A 12860-nucleotide genomic window follows, 5' to 3' on the forward strand; every position below is an offset into this window, starting at 1 on the left:
GAAACTGGCTCGCTGACTTCAAGGCGAGCTGTCTGGCCAGCCCTGACCGGCAGCTCTGACCTTGAGGGAGGGGTCCTGGCACCAGGGCCGCCCGGCCCTACCCTCTGGACCACAGTCCTCTGCTCCCGGCCCTTCCCTCCACGCACTGCCGGGGAAGCAGAGTTCAACAGCCATCTCCTAAGACTGATCGTCCCGTCCCTGGGAGATAGCTGCTCTAAAAACTCATTAGGTCTGATAATAAATCAAGACGAAATGAGGATGACAGGTTGTGAGCGACAAACGCAGCCAGGAAGTTCGGCAGAGAGCAGGGCTCTCAGTGCACACAGGATGCCCAGGGCTCGGGCGCGGCCACTGGCAGCTCGCGCCACCTGGTCGCGGCCGTGTGGGAGGCGGGGGTGGCCGCTTGGGAGAGGGGGACAGGGCGCGAGCGGTCCTGACGTCTGGGTGAGCAGGCCTCACAATTCCCCGAGGGCAGGGCGGGCTGGGCTTCTCTCTGAGCCTCACGGGGGCCGTGCTCAGGGAGCCCACGTGACGGACAGGGTAGCAGTCCGCATCCACCTGCATCCACCCGCATCCTGCACCGGAGTCATGCTCCAAGGGGTGAGGAGGTGCAGCGAGCTGCCGGGGACGATGCTGTGGGGGGAGGGGGGAGGGCCTGACACATGTCACACGAGGAGTGGCTGACGGCCTCGGAAGATGCAGCTGCCAGGTGACGTGGGGGATCAGGAGACCTCTTTTTTAATATCTGCGGTAACAGCCCACGTAAGAACAACTGCGCTTGTTTTGTGTGGCTCAAGGGGCTCACCAGGACCATTCGTTCATTCGTTCATTCGTTCATTCAGCAAGGATGTACTGAGAGCCCACCGTGTAGATACTATTCTGGGCATCTGGGGATGGCGCTCTGAGCCAGCAGTTACGGTCCTGCAGGCAGTAAAACCCAGTCCAGGGGGCCACCGGGTGGAACTTACAGGACACAAATTACTACCACGGAAAGAACTGCCTAACAGCCACATGAGCTGCGGAGGGGCAGGGGGGCAGATGGGGAGATCCCTGTCTCGGGACGTCCAAGCCCAGGGAAGAAGACCTGGGGGTCACAGGGGAACCGGGCGCCAGAGCCAACTTGGAAGAACGTGGCTGCTGTCCCCCTCGCGGCGCAGGAGGGAAGGAGCAGCCCGATGAGGGTGGCGACAGGGGGTTGGGGCCCCGGGACTTCACCGCTTCCGCCCAGCATATCGATCCACCTGGAGCTGCTCTCCGCTCTCCCCACATGCGCTGCCTTGGGAGGGAGGGAGAGAGACAGGAGGGGAGGCAAGTCCTAATCTCGGTACAAATCCTGAGCCCTGAGGGCACTGCTTAGAGGAGACATCTTTCCCCCTCCTTTTCTGAGGAGGTCAGGTTAAAATGAACATTTACACCAGGAACGGCCCTCCAGCACAGGCACGTCCGGGGTGACAGTATCAGGATGGTGGCAGGTCAGTGGGGTCATGTCAGTACTAGCTTTCTGTCCTGGGGGCGTCAGCAGCCTCAAGGATGGAGGTCAAGGTCGTATTTTATGTCAAGATGCATTCTCACGACATTTAATGAGTCATGCATGAGTTCCCTTGCGCGGTCAGAGGAGAAGCACCGCTGTCCACGGAGGCCCCCTGCTCCTCCCCCCTTCTTTGTGAGCTGGAGTCAGATGAGGAGCCCCAGCTGGGAGCTGTCTTGCCTCACGGCTGTCCGTCTGTCTGACCTCAGAGCCTCTCTCCTCTGCAGAGTTGGGCCGCTGAGCCGACACCCTCTGAACTCCTGCCAAAGGGTAAAGGTGGTCCAGACTTATAAGGGGATGAGAGTGAAAAGCCAGACGACCGCGAATCTGGACTGCTTCGGCCTCTCCTGGTTCCTCCCTTTGCTCTCCCGGACCCCCTCCACCCTGGGGCCTCGGCTGCATAAAGAGGTGAACTGGCCCAGACCTCACAGGAGTCGGAGCTGACTCGTTCTTGGGGCCAAGTGGAGATGGGCAGGGGTCTGAGGTCTGGGTCCGGGGCTCTGGGAGTCCAACCAGTGGCCCCAGTATGCCTGTCTTGGGGCTGTGGGTTAAGGCAGAGATCAGAGTGGTCAGCAGCCAGTCCCAGCCTTCGTGCACTGGAACCCAGCCCTGGGTGGGTTGCGCTGGCGCTGGAGAGGGGAGAGTTCCTTCCGGACCTCTGCCTTGGCCTCTGGGCTGTGGTGGGGCTCTCCCAAGCACTTGGAGTGGCGGTGAGGCTATGCAGAGCTCCGCCTTCCTTACAGAATTCTGGGGTCGGTGTGGGGCTGGCATGAGCCGGGCCACCTGCCTGAGTTGGGGAGCTCGGGCCAAGACTCTCCCTGCCTGGAGGAGGGCAGGGCAGAGCTCTCCCAGGAGCCCCCTGCCCCGCGCCCCCCATTAGGCTGTCACGCTGACACTGTGATAATGGGACACGGGATCCCTCATGATGGTTTTACCATTCCGCTCCTTCTCCAAGACTGGCTTTGCAATTATGCATGGGCTACCTCTGGGCATGCTGAGTGCCTCTGAGGGCCCTCCTAGCAGGTGGCAGTAAAACCCTCGAGCTCTGAAGGAGAAGCACGTGCAGCTGTGCTGTCCACCAGGGCAGCCATGAGCCACATGGGGCTCCAGAGTGCCTGAATGCGGCCGGCCCAAAACGAGCCTTGCTGAAGCCTAAAACGCACCTCGGATCTCAGAGACTCGGCGTGAAAAACGAAGGTAACCTAGCTCATTCATCATTTTCTCATATTGGTTCCATGTTGAAAAGGTATTTTTGATATCTTAGGTTGGATAAGCATATTATTAAAATTAATTAAATGTTCAGATGTGACTGCCACACAATTGAAAAGTCCCCAGTTGGCTCGCATTATATTTTGATGAGGCAACGTGGGTTTACTGGGACCGTGTGCTCCGTGGCGGTGAGGGAAGCACCTGACCTGTTGGGAATCAGAAAGATCTCTGCCCCCTGCCCCCAACCTCGGCCCAGGTCTCCTCACTGTAACCCTCGGTCACCTGCCCTGAATTGCACAAGACACCTGAAACCTAGGCCCGAGGTGTGATACTGGGCCAAGTCTTTAAAAAGCTAAAGGGAAAATGGGCTATCAGTTCCCTGGGCTGTGCCCACCAGGGCGACCTGCCCTACAGAGGGAAGGCACTGCTGGGTGGGGCTGGGCAAGTGGCCTGTGGTCCTGGGTCATCGAGTCAGAGGGACATTCTGGTGGGAGTTCGAGCTGGAACAGAGCTTCTCTGGAACACAGGAGGGCTCTGCCCAGTGGCCCGTGCCCGGCCCTGACCCCTCCTGTGTCCTCTGCAGGCACTGGAAGGAACACAGCTGTCACGGAGGAGGGGGACACATGTCCACTAAGGCCAGATCCCTCATCCTTAGTCCCTGAGGGCCCCGGAGCACACATATATGTGAAGCTGTGATTAACAGCCAACGGCAAAGCTGACGGACTCCTCCCAGTGGAGCCCCGGGGCCCGTGCCAGCAGCCCCGGGCCCTCCCCACAAGCCAGCCCTGCAGCATGCCTCGCCCGGGTGGGCCTGCTTCCTGGGGAGCCACCTAACCCCCTGAACTCTGGACCGGCCCTGATGCTGACCCCAGACACCTTGCTGTTTTCGGAGCCCTGTAGGTGGCTCTGCTCTGACACGTGCGAGGTGGAGGCCACCTGTCAAGGCGGCTGTCAGGAGGATGGCGCTCTCTTCTCCAAGAAGGGGATCAACATGCCAGGGCTGATGCTAATGAACGGCCGTGGGTGCCCATCCAGGCTCGGGCACTGGCGCTCCAGGCTGGGAGCTGGATCCGGGGGAGGATCCAGCACCAGCTTCCTTCTTCACCACCGCACTGTCCTCAGAGGTGCTGGGGCATGCATGTGTCTCTCCTTAGGCTGGGTCATCAGAGCTGGGCCAGGGCCTCCCGAGATTCAGGAGAGCTGGGAGGAGCTGATAGGGTAACGTCAGCCTGAGCTGAGAACCACTGAAAACCAAGCAGTTGCTCGGCCCTAAACGTGGGCGCAGGCGGCTGTGTAACCATTCCTTAAAGAATAGGACCGACTGTGAACAGAGAGCCACTGGGCAGGCTCACAAGACCCACAGGCCAGGGGTGTGAGTGGCAGCTCACCTCGCGAAGCTCTAACCCCTTGGAAAGAGCAGGAGAGAGGGAGAGAGGTGGCCGCTGCCCTTCTTCTAAACAAGCTTAAGTTCTCAAGTTACTCTGGGCTCAACTCCTGATTCTGCCACCGAACTGTGTGATCCCGGGGCAGTCACTTAACTTTCAGTGCCCCTGTTCCGTCACCTTTAAAAAGGGGGATGCTCGTGGGTGCTGGGAGGATGGAATAAGCTGGTACAATAAAGAACAGGGGCAGGGCCTGGCCCACAGCAGTCGCTCAGAAACGTGTCAGTCCCTTTTATTGTCGCAAAAACCTGACTTCCCACCCGGAAAGCCCAGGCAAGCAGGAAACCTTGTCAATACCGAGTTCTCCCCTAATTCTCCTTTTGCTCCAAGGAGGGTACTGGGGTCATCCTCGTGACCCCAGCCGGGTGGAGCCGCAGCCATGACCCTTCCCTGCTGAGCGTCTCTGGCCCAGGGGTCAGCTAGTCTTTGGGGCTCTGGGGGTCAGGAGGACCCCAGGCAGGCTGCTCATATCTGCTCTGTGAATCAGAGACACCTCCTCTCCCTCCACTGAAGGCCACACAAGGCTAAGCCGTCCCCTCCACCTGTCATCTGGGGGGAGTCGGCGGCATGTGCTCTCTGTAGGGGGCTGGGCGAGACCGGAAAGGAATTCTGTTCGGGTTCTTTGGTGCTCACGTTCATCCATCCTTCCTCTGTCATCACCCTCCCACCTGAGCACAGGCTGTGGTCGGGGTGGGGCCTCCTTTCATGCTCCGAGAAGACAGGACACACTCCATCTCTGGCTGGGAGGGGCTCCCTCTGGGGAGAAGGGAAAGCTCCCCGTGCAGATGCACTCGGCTCCAGAAGCATCTTGGCCCTGGGTCGCATTTCATGTCAGGTCGATGAGACATTCTGTGATTGCTGCCCTTGCAAAAAAAGTCACCTGGGTTTCCACTGAAGGGAGGGAATTCAAAGCCAGTCAGACTACCCTCCCATGCAGGGTCAGCCCCCGTGGTTTCTGGAGGATTCTAGCTCTGTAGTTGCCGTCGTCGTCGTCGTCATCATGGAGGCAGAAGAGAAGGATGTTTACATAATCAACTTACGGGACTGAGATTCTACTCCAGAAGGACTCAGGGCAAAGCCTCCCCGCCTCCAAGTGTGTCAGGAGGCGCAGGTCGTTGATAAAGGGCAGGTATTTGAGTCTCTGAAGCAATCAAGTCTCAAGTACGAAATCAAGAGTTCTGGCCTTTTCATCCTTCAACTTTCCACACTCTCAAGGCATGGCAAGTGGCGCCTGGGACGGCAGGCTCTCAGTTCTTCATTCTTAAGCTGTCAGAGCCAGCTCCATTTGTAATCGCTGGGAAAGCGCACCCGAGCGCCCTCTGGCTGCTGGTGGACTGATCTCCTTCCCAGAGACTGGAAATATAAAACTTCCACACCGTCACCTTTCCTGAAGGCCGCTCAGTCCTTTCTTAACCCTTTCTTCTTGCCACTGTCCCCCCTTCTGATTTGTATGTCGAAGCCCTAATCCTCAATGTGACTGTATTTGGGGACAGGGCCTCTAGACAGGTTAGATGAAGTCGTAAGGGCGGACCCTAATCTGATGGGATACGTGAACTTTTAAGAAGAGAAAGAGACACCAGAGTACGTGCTCTCTCTCTGCACACACGGAGGAAAAGCCATGTGAGGACACGGTGAGAAGGCGGCCGTCTACAAGCCAGGGAGGGAGGCCTCACCAGAAACCAACCCTGACAGCACCTTGATCTTGGGCTTCTAGCCCCCAGCGCTGAAAAATTAAATTTCTGCTGTTTAAGCCACCCAGCCCATGGTATTTTACAGTAGCCTGAGCTAAGACAGCTGTCATGCAGTGGCTGGATGCCGAGAGAAAACAGGAAGGCGAGGAAGAGGAGAGGCAGTATTGTGACAGGGGCGTTGGGTTGCCCTGGTCTGAATGTAAACCCCGGAGCTCCAGGGTTGCCCTGGGCCACACTAGCTCTGTAGACCGATATGGCTGCCTGACCTGGCTGCCTGCCTGGGGTTCACCCTGGCTCGTGTGCAGCCTGATTCCGAGCAGAGGCGAGCCTGTAACCATCAGTGTCCGTCAGACACCTCGCCCCGCGTGGGCCTCACCCTCCCTTCCCTTGCCAGAGTCCAGGCAGCTGGCCTGCTAACCTCCTGGTGGAACAGGAGTCCCTGCCTGATGGCCGGGCCAGCACACGTGTCAGCCACACGCAGAGCAGAGCTGCTGACAACACAGGCCACTCAGAGGGGACGTGCGGCCGGGAGAGCCACGGCCTCTGCTTGGGGCCCAGCGGAGCTCTCAGGTCAGTCCTGCCGCTAATGAAAGGGGTCACTTGATGACACGTGGCTGGCCCTTCAGCAGACTTTGATTAGGTGTCCGCTCGACCCTGAAAGCCTTAAGACAGAACCCTCCAGTCCCTCTTCTTTCAACTGACCTTTGAGTCTGCAGAGAGGACTTTCAGAAAACCAAGAACAAAATAAGGCTGAAATGAAACGTACATAAAAAGGTTTTCCTGGATTCCCTCCACTGGCTGTGTAACGAGGGAAAGCCGGACCCTTAATGGCCCAGGAAAGCCCTGGACAGTGGCCCAGAGAGAGGGTAGGTAGGGCAGCAGCAAAGGCTCAGGACAAAGGCTGGCTGGAAGGTCAGAGGGGGGCCCATGTGCTACCGTCCTTAGGGAGCGAGGGTCCTTCCTGGCCCCCCGAGGAGCACCAGTTGAGAGTGAGGGGACAGCAGTGAGCGACCCTGAAGGAATTCAAACGCTGAGCTGGCTTGCTGAGCCAACAGGATGTGGGGAACAGATGGCTCAGACATAGAAGACCCCTGGCTGCTGGTGGTGACAGATCAGAGCAGTCCCACCAGGAGACACTCAGCTGAGATCAGTCATAGATCCGTGGGGGAAGAGGCCACACGGCCACAGATCATTCTGGGGACAGGTAGAACCTGAGCCCTTATGTTCCCAGGTGATGGTCTCCTCCTGGGGACCTTCTGCCACTCGGGCTACCACCACCGGGTCCCACCTCTCCCTGCTGGCTCGGTCTGGAAGACAAATCTGGGGCACCAGCCAGGGAAGGTGGGGCGAGCGGGGCCAAGACAATTCACGAGGCAGGCTCAAGTTTCTCCACCAACAGTCGGGGAGGACGGCGCCTGACCCACTTTGAAGGGAGCACAGAGATGGGAATAACGTGCATGGTGCTCTGAATACACAATCGGAGGGAAGGCAGCCCTGCGGGTCCCTGACAACCCAGACGGAAGAGGGCTGTCCTGAGCCAGAGCTGCCTTTATTAGAAAGAATCGTTTTTTTAACACCACCAAATGGGGAGCCCCGAGCCGAGCCAGCTGTTCATGTCCCTGAGTGGGATGCGTCTGCAGGGGCGGGGGTGGGGGGGCTGGTAACGGGAGTGAAGTGATGGTGCTGCCGCAGCCCCCTTCCAGCCTGAGAGCTCCCTGCTGGGCGGCCCAGGTAGAACAGTCCACAGCGGCCCATTTCGTGGTTTAGGGCTCCAGGCTCTGGCGCCACCGCTGCTGGGCCTGTGGACATGAAGGACAGCACGGTCGTCGGCGTCTCCTAAGTGTCCCTGGTCGACCTACGGCCGACGGTGAGAGCTGGGAGTCAGGAGGAAGCCCAGCCTCTCTGTGAGGTGGGCCTGCGTCTCACTTCTCTTGGGCTCAGGCTTCCTTGAAGACGATGGGGGTGGAGGCTGGTGGGGGCAGGGAGGCTCCCTGCCCGGTGTTCCCCAGGTACACACAGTGCTGGGGTGGGGCAGAGGGGAGGCCATACGGAGGCAGCCGGCGATGCTCCAAGGTCTCTCCGGGGACCATCCAGCGACACAGCTCTTTCTGCGGGTGGCTTGGGCCACGTCTCTGATCTCCGGGCCAGCCCCCAGGGAGGCTCACTCTGAGGCCACTCCCAGGACGCAGTGGCCGGAGGCGCCCATGGCAGGGCCGCGCACGGGGCTGGCGTCCGGATGCTGACGCGCTGCTGAGCACTCTGCCAATAGTGCTTTTCACACAGTCCCAATTCATCTTCCGGCCTTCGCCACCGCCCGACAGGGAGCCTGGCCCGTCAGTGCACACCGGCGACGGATACCGGCCGACCTGCGCACCTGGGCCGGAGCCGAGTGTTCAGGAACCAGTGGACGGCACGGGGGGCAGGTCAGGGAGTCTGCTGAGGCCTGAACAAGTTTCACCTGCCGGGACGGCAACCGATCGCTCTCGTCCACACAAATTCAGGGACATTTGCAAACCGGGTCTCCCAGACTCAGCAGCCTGGTCTCCCCAGCACTTATTTGAGCAGCAAAAGACACGAAGCGATGCTGGCGCGTGTCAGACATGTTCTGACATTTTCCCGACAAGCGGCTGTTTGCAACGGCCATCCAACTTGTAGATCCCGTCCTAGCAGCACCAGGGGCTTCTGGCGGAGGGCATGGTGAACACCCTGGAGGAACCAGTTTAAAGGCTTCCCTGTTTGTCTGGAGCTCCGGGGGCCCCTGCTCGGGGAGGGGTCCCTGCAAGTCTGCCCCAGCCTCATTTCAACAGATGGCAGAACAAATTCCTAATTACGCACAAGAACGTTTCCGGCCGGCTCAGCACGTTTATGATTTTCCGGTCCCTTTGGTGCTCATTCTTCCCTTTTGTCTTCCTAGAACCCAAGCCAGCTTATTGCCACCCTGAGCTCCCCGCTCGGCTCTCTCGGACAGTCTGGGCCCTAATCTGGGCGGTGGGAAGAGGCAGGGTGCGTGGGAAGGAGGGAGGTCGGGGTGGGGCACGGCCGCACAGCTGCCGTTCAGAAGCAAAATGAAGAGGGAGCTCATTGCAAACTGACAACTTGGCGCAAACTTGAGAGGGCTAACGGGGCCTTGGTGCTCACTGCCTTTGGAGGAGTTCTAGAAAAATCACCTGGGGTCAGCTGGGGCCAGAGGAGACACCCCCCTGGGATGTCCCATGGGCGGGGCGCGCTCCCTCCCACAGCGGGGCTGCCTGGGGGCTCCCCGGCTTCCACAATCTCCACTCCCTGCCCCCGCTCCTGCTGCCGCCTGCTGCCTGGGGTCAGGACCAGGGAAACTCCTTCCACCAGGTCTACAAAGGAAAACGCCCAGGTGTCTCCGCCGCCCCAGGCTGGGAACTGAACCCCGGGTTCAACTACATGTTAGAGAGTTGACTTCACTGGCCGATTTGTCTTCCACTTGAGAGGGCTTTGTGTCAGAGACGGGTCTACTTCCCGAGCCCAGAGGCCCGAGTCCCTCACGGAGACAAACGGCTGGTCTGTGTTGTCACCCACAGCAGCGCCTCGGGGAGAAGGTCCTCGGAGAGGCTACTGCCGCTTGATTATCTCAAGGATCAGAGGGAGCAAAGAGGCGAGTGACTTGCAGAGACAGCCATGTCACCACCAAGACAGGAGCGCGGATGACCTTCACGGGCTGGTCTCCACCTGGCACCCTCTCTCAAGGCCACGGCCGCCTGGCTCTGTCGCACTGCAAGGGCTGCCACCGAGGGCCCATGAAGTTGCAGGTGGGAGACCAGAGGAGTCCCCCTGCAGTCCCCTTGCTGCCCTGTGGGAGGGGGGCTCTGGCTGGGAGGAGAGGCAGGATGGGGTCACCGGGGGCCAGGGTGGCCTGTGCCATGGGAAAGAGCGGCTGAGTTTCTAAAGCAACTGAGCCGCAGGTGACACTCCGTGAGCCCGGTTCTGGAGGACGAGGAAGAGAACTCCAACCGCAGAAGCAGGAAGGGCCGCTCGAGGGGCCTGAGGACCCTGTGGCCAGCTAGCAACGGGAGCTCGGTGCCACCTCTGCGGGTGGGAGCTGGGTCTGACCTGAGCCTGGGGGCACCTGGCATCCTGTGCCCAGACAATCGCTCTCTATTTACCATCAGCCTCCTCCACTCCTTCTTACAACCTTCTCCCTTTTAACAAATGCATCGCTCACCAGATGCGTCGTGCTAAACAGGCCCCAGGTGCTATGGAAGCCATTAACTGTCATTATCCAGAAGGCTCCCCGCGTGGGCTGACGGGGAATCCGTCATGTCAGCTACAGCACGTCGTCCCCTCCACCCCCCGCGCCCTGCTCTGTCCCCCCGACGACGGAACCAGCGCTTAACGAGCCCCTTCCACCGCTGATGCGGCAGGTCAAGGACAGCCAAGCCCGAGCCGAGCAGGGGCCAGACCTCCAGGACGTGGGGACCCGACTTCAGGGACCGGAGGAGTTGGGGCAACAGAGTTGGGCCAGGGAGCGAGGAGGGAGAACGGTTTTCTCCAAATACAGCTTACCGAGAGAAAACTTTTCCTTCTGGAGATCACCGGGGCTTTCAAATACTTCCTATAAGCGGACTTACAAGGAGAAGATTGGACGGCCAGTAATTGTGATCCCAGTTTTTGGGCACAACCCCTCCTGGTACTCACGGAGACTCCCTTCCAGCTTCTTACCCCGGAGCTAGCGTGATCCTTACGTTCTAAGGAAGGAGTTTGCCTTTTTTTCCCCAGGTGGTCATGTTAGTTTAACCCAGGGCTTTGGAGCTTGTGAATGAAATCTGGGAAGAGCAGCCTATAGGGTCAGACCAACTGGGTGGGGCCGACAAGGACGCCTGCCGCATCCAGGTGTTCCCTCGTCTCAGTTGGACGGTGAAGGGCAGCTCATCGAGCTACAGAGGCCCCAGAGCTCACACACCGGACGGCTCAGTCCTGCTCTCATTTCCTTGTAGGAAGGACCAAGAGTGGGAAGAAGCTACAGGCTGGCGAGTCTGGCTCAAGACAAGGCACTGGCAGACGTCCCCTCAGGGTGGAGCAGGGGCCTTCCCCCTTCGGGAGCTCCTGGGCTGGAGGCTGCCTGCCCCGTCCTTGAGCTGCAGCGCCTGCCTCTGCAGGGGAGGGGCTGGGCTGGATGACCTGGCACCTTCCAAATGGAGATGCACCAGGACTCCTGGGACGCAGTGGCTCCTTACACTGGGATCTTGGAACCCTGGAGTGAGGGGGTGCTGGGGGCCTAAAGGTGCCAGACTTGCTGGAGACCGTCTGGATCAGAAACTGTCCTGAGCTCGTCACGATCCAGTGCCGGGTGCCAGCACGGAATACGGAGCGACGTGCACCCCGAGTCCTGATCAGGGCGGGTGCAGCAGCGACGGGAGCCGGGCCAGAGGGTCAGGAGCGAGGCCTTCCAACCTCGGGTTCCTTGGGAACCTCTGTGCTGATGGGCAGGGGGGATCCTGGGGAGCACCCCGCAGGGGTCCTGGAGGCCGGGCAGACCCCCTCTGCCAGTCCCGTCAGCCACAACAGCAACAGCATCTTTGTTTTTAGACCAAAGCAGGCGCGCAACTGATCCCAGAGCGCCTGCCGGTGGCGGGGGAGCCGTGACTGCACACCCTCCGGTCACGGGTCCAGGTGGGTCAGCAGCCTGGCCCTTCCGGGTGGCTGGCAGGACAGTGTCGGGGGTGACCAAGCTCCTGGCCGCAGACCTGGTATGGGGGAGAAACCCCCAAGCTCCCCTGAGGATGGTGGCGCTCTCGCTCAGCAGGGCGTCAGACAGCTGGAAGGTACTGCAGATGGGGTGTCTCTTCCCGCCCTGGTGGCTGGGGACGCAGAGGTGGCCGCCATGGCCCACGGGGTTCTATGGCTGTGCCACACGGTGCGCCCAAGAGAGCAAAGAGCAGGCTTCTCCCCCGCCCTGAAGGGGGCTGAGCCTGACCCAGGCCCCCAGGAGACCCGGAGCCCACCTGTGGGTTGCAGGCGGACCCAGCACACTCGGAATCAGCCGTCCAGGGCTGAGCCCCGCCTCTGCTCGCATTACGGGACCTTGAAGTGACCTCTCTTTTTTGGTACTAGATTTCCCTACCAGTAAAAAGGCACAGAGCACCTGCTGCCTCCTGGCCTGCGGGAGTCCACGGAAGCCCTTGCCACGTTGCAGTCCTGGCTGTGAGCTCATGTGGCCGTGGCCCACATGGCTGAGGACAGGAGGGGAGAAAGGGCGTCAGACCCGAGGTGTTTCTCAGACTCACCGATCCATCTCATCAGCGACGTCAGGAGCTGCAGGTACTTGGTCTTCTGGACGTCAAAGAAGGTGAAGGGTCCGAGGAGGAGAGTGAAGACAGCCTGGGGATGAAAACAAGAGTGAGAGGGCGCAGAGACTGCGCGCACACGGCACATCGTGTGTGTGGGGAGGGCACACCGTTCACGCAGCCCCCGGCCACCCCAGGGCCGGTCCTAACCCAGGTGTGCACCTGGAACGGCAGAGGCTCCCTGGGGTCAGACAGCATCACCTGGTGAGTTCCCAAGGGCCAGGGGTGCAATAGAAACTCAGAGCTGTGCTTCTCTGCTGTTCCTCACACTTACTGCCCTGAGGCTATTTTCTAGGCAAATCCGAGGTGACATCCTAGGGACATGGCCCTGCTTGCTTCTCTTCAGCAAGCACTGACTGAAGGGTCGAGGGCCCGGCACTGAGCTGGTGCAAGCACGAGTTAGGAAGATGAGGCTCCAAAACAAACACCAGGCACACCCTGGACCCTCTCGGTTTACTGGGAAGAAAGGACCAGGGGTGGGGTGGGGGACGCACGGGCCCTGATGACGTGGCACAGTGGGAAGGACACCATCCTGGAGGGTTCAGAGGAAAGGATGAATCAGGATGTCGTTCATCATCAACGTCCTGGACTTCGAGAGGAGGGAAAGCCTGGAGAACCACAGCCGGTGGCTCCCCGGGCAAACGCGTCAGAGAGACATCCCGGACCAGGAGAACCA

The 12860-nt window shown here is 59.9% G+C and overlaps 1 protein-coding gene across 3 annotated transcripts in view; it reads right to left on the minus strand.

Moving 5' to 3' along the window:
• Positions 1-12860, minus strand: part of TMEM104 (transmembrane protein 104) — a 58060-nt gene that overhangs the window by 5053 nt on the left and 40147 nt on the right. For all 3 annotated transcript variants that reach the window (XM_029211818.1, XM_029211819.1, XM_029211820.1), the window contains one exon: positions 12125-12218. In XM_029211818.1, coding sequence (XP_029067651.1) covers positions 12125-12218 — 94 coding nt within the window. The remainder of the gene's footprint in view (positions 1-12124; positions 12219-12860) is intronic.

The sequence above is a fragment of the Monodon monoceros genome, unplaced genomic scaffold (genome assembly GCF_005190385.1).
Source record: "Monodon monoceros isolate NGI ecotype Baffin Bay Population unplaced genomic scaffold, NGI_Narwhal_1 Super_Scaffold_9, whole genome shotgun sequence".
Classification (NCBI taxonomy): Eukaryota; Metazoa; Chordata; class Mammalia; order Artiodactyla; family Monodontidae; genus Monodon; species Monodon monoceros.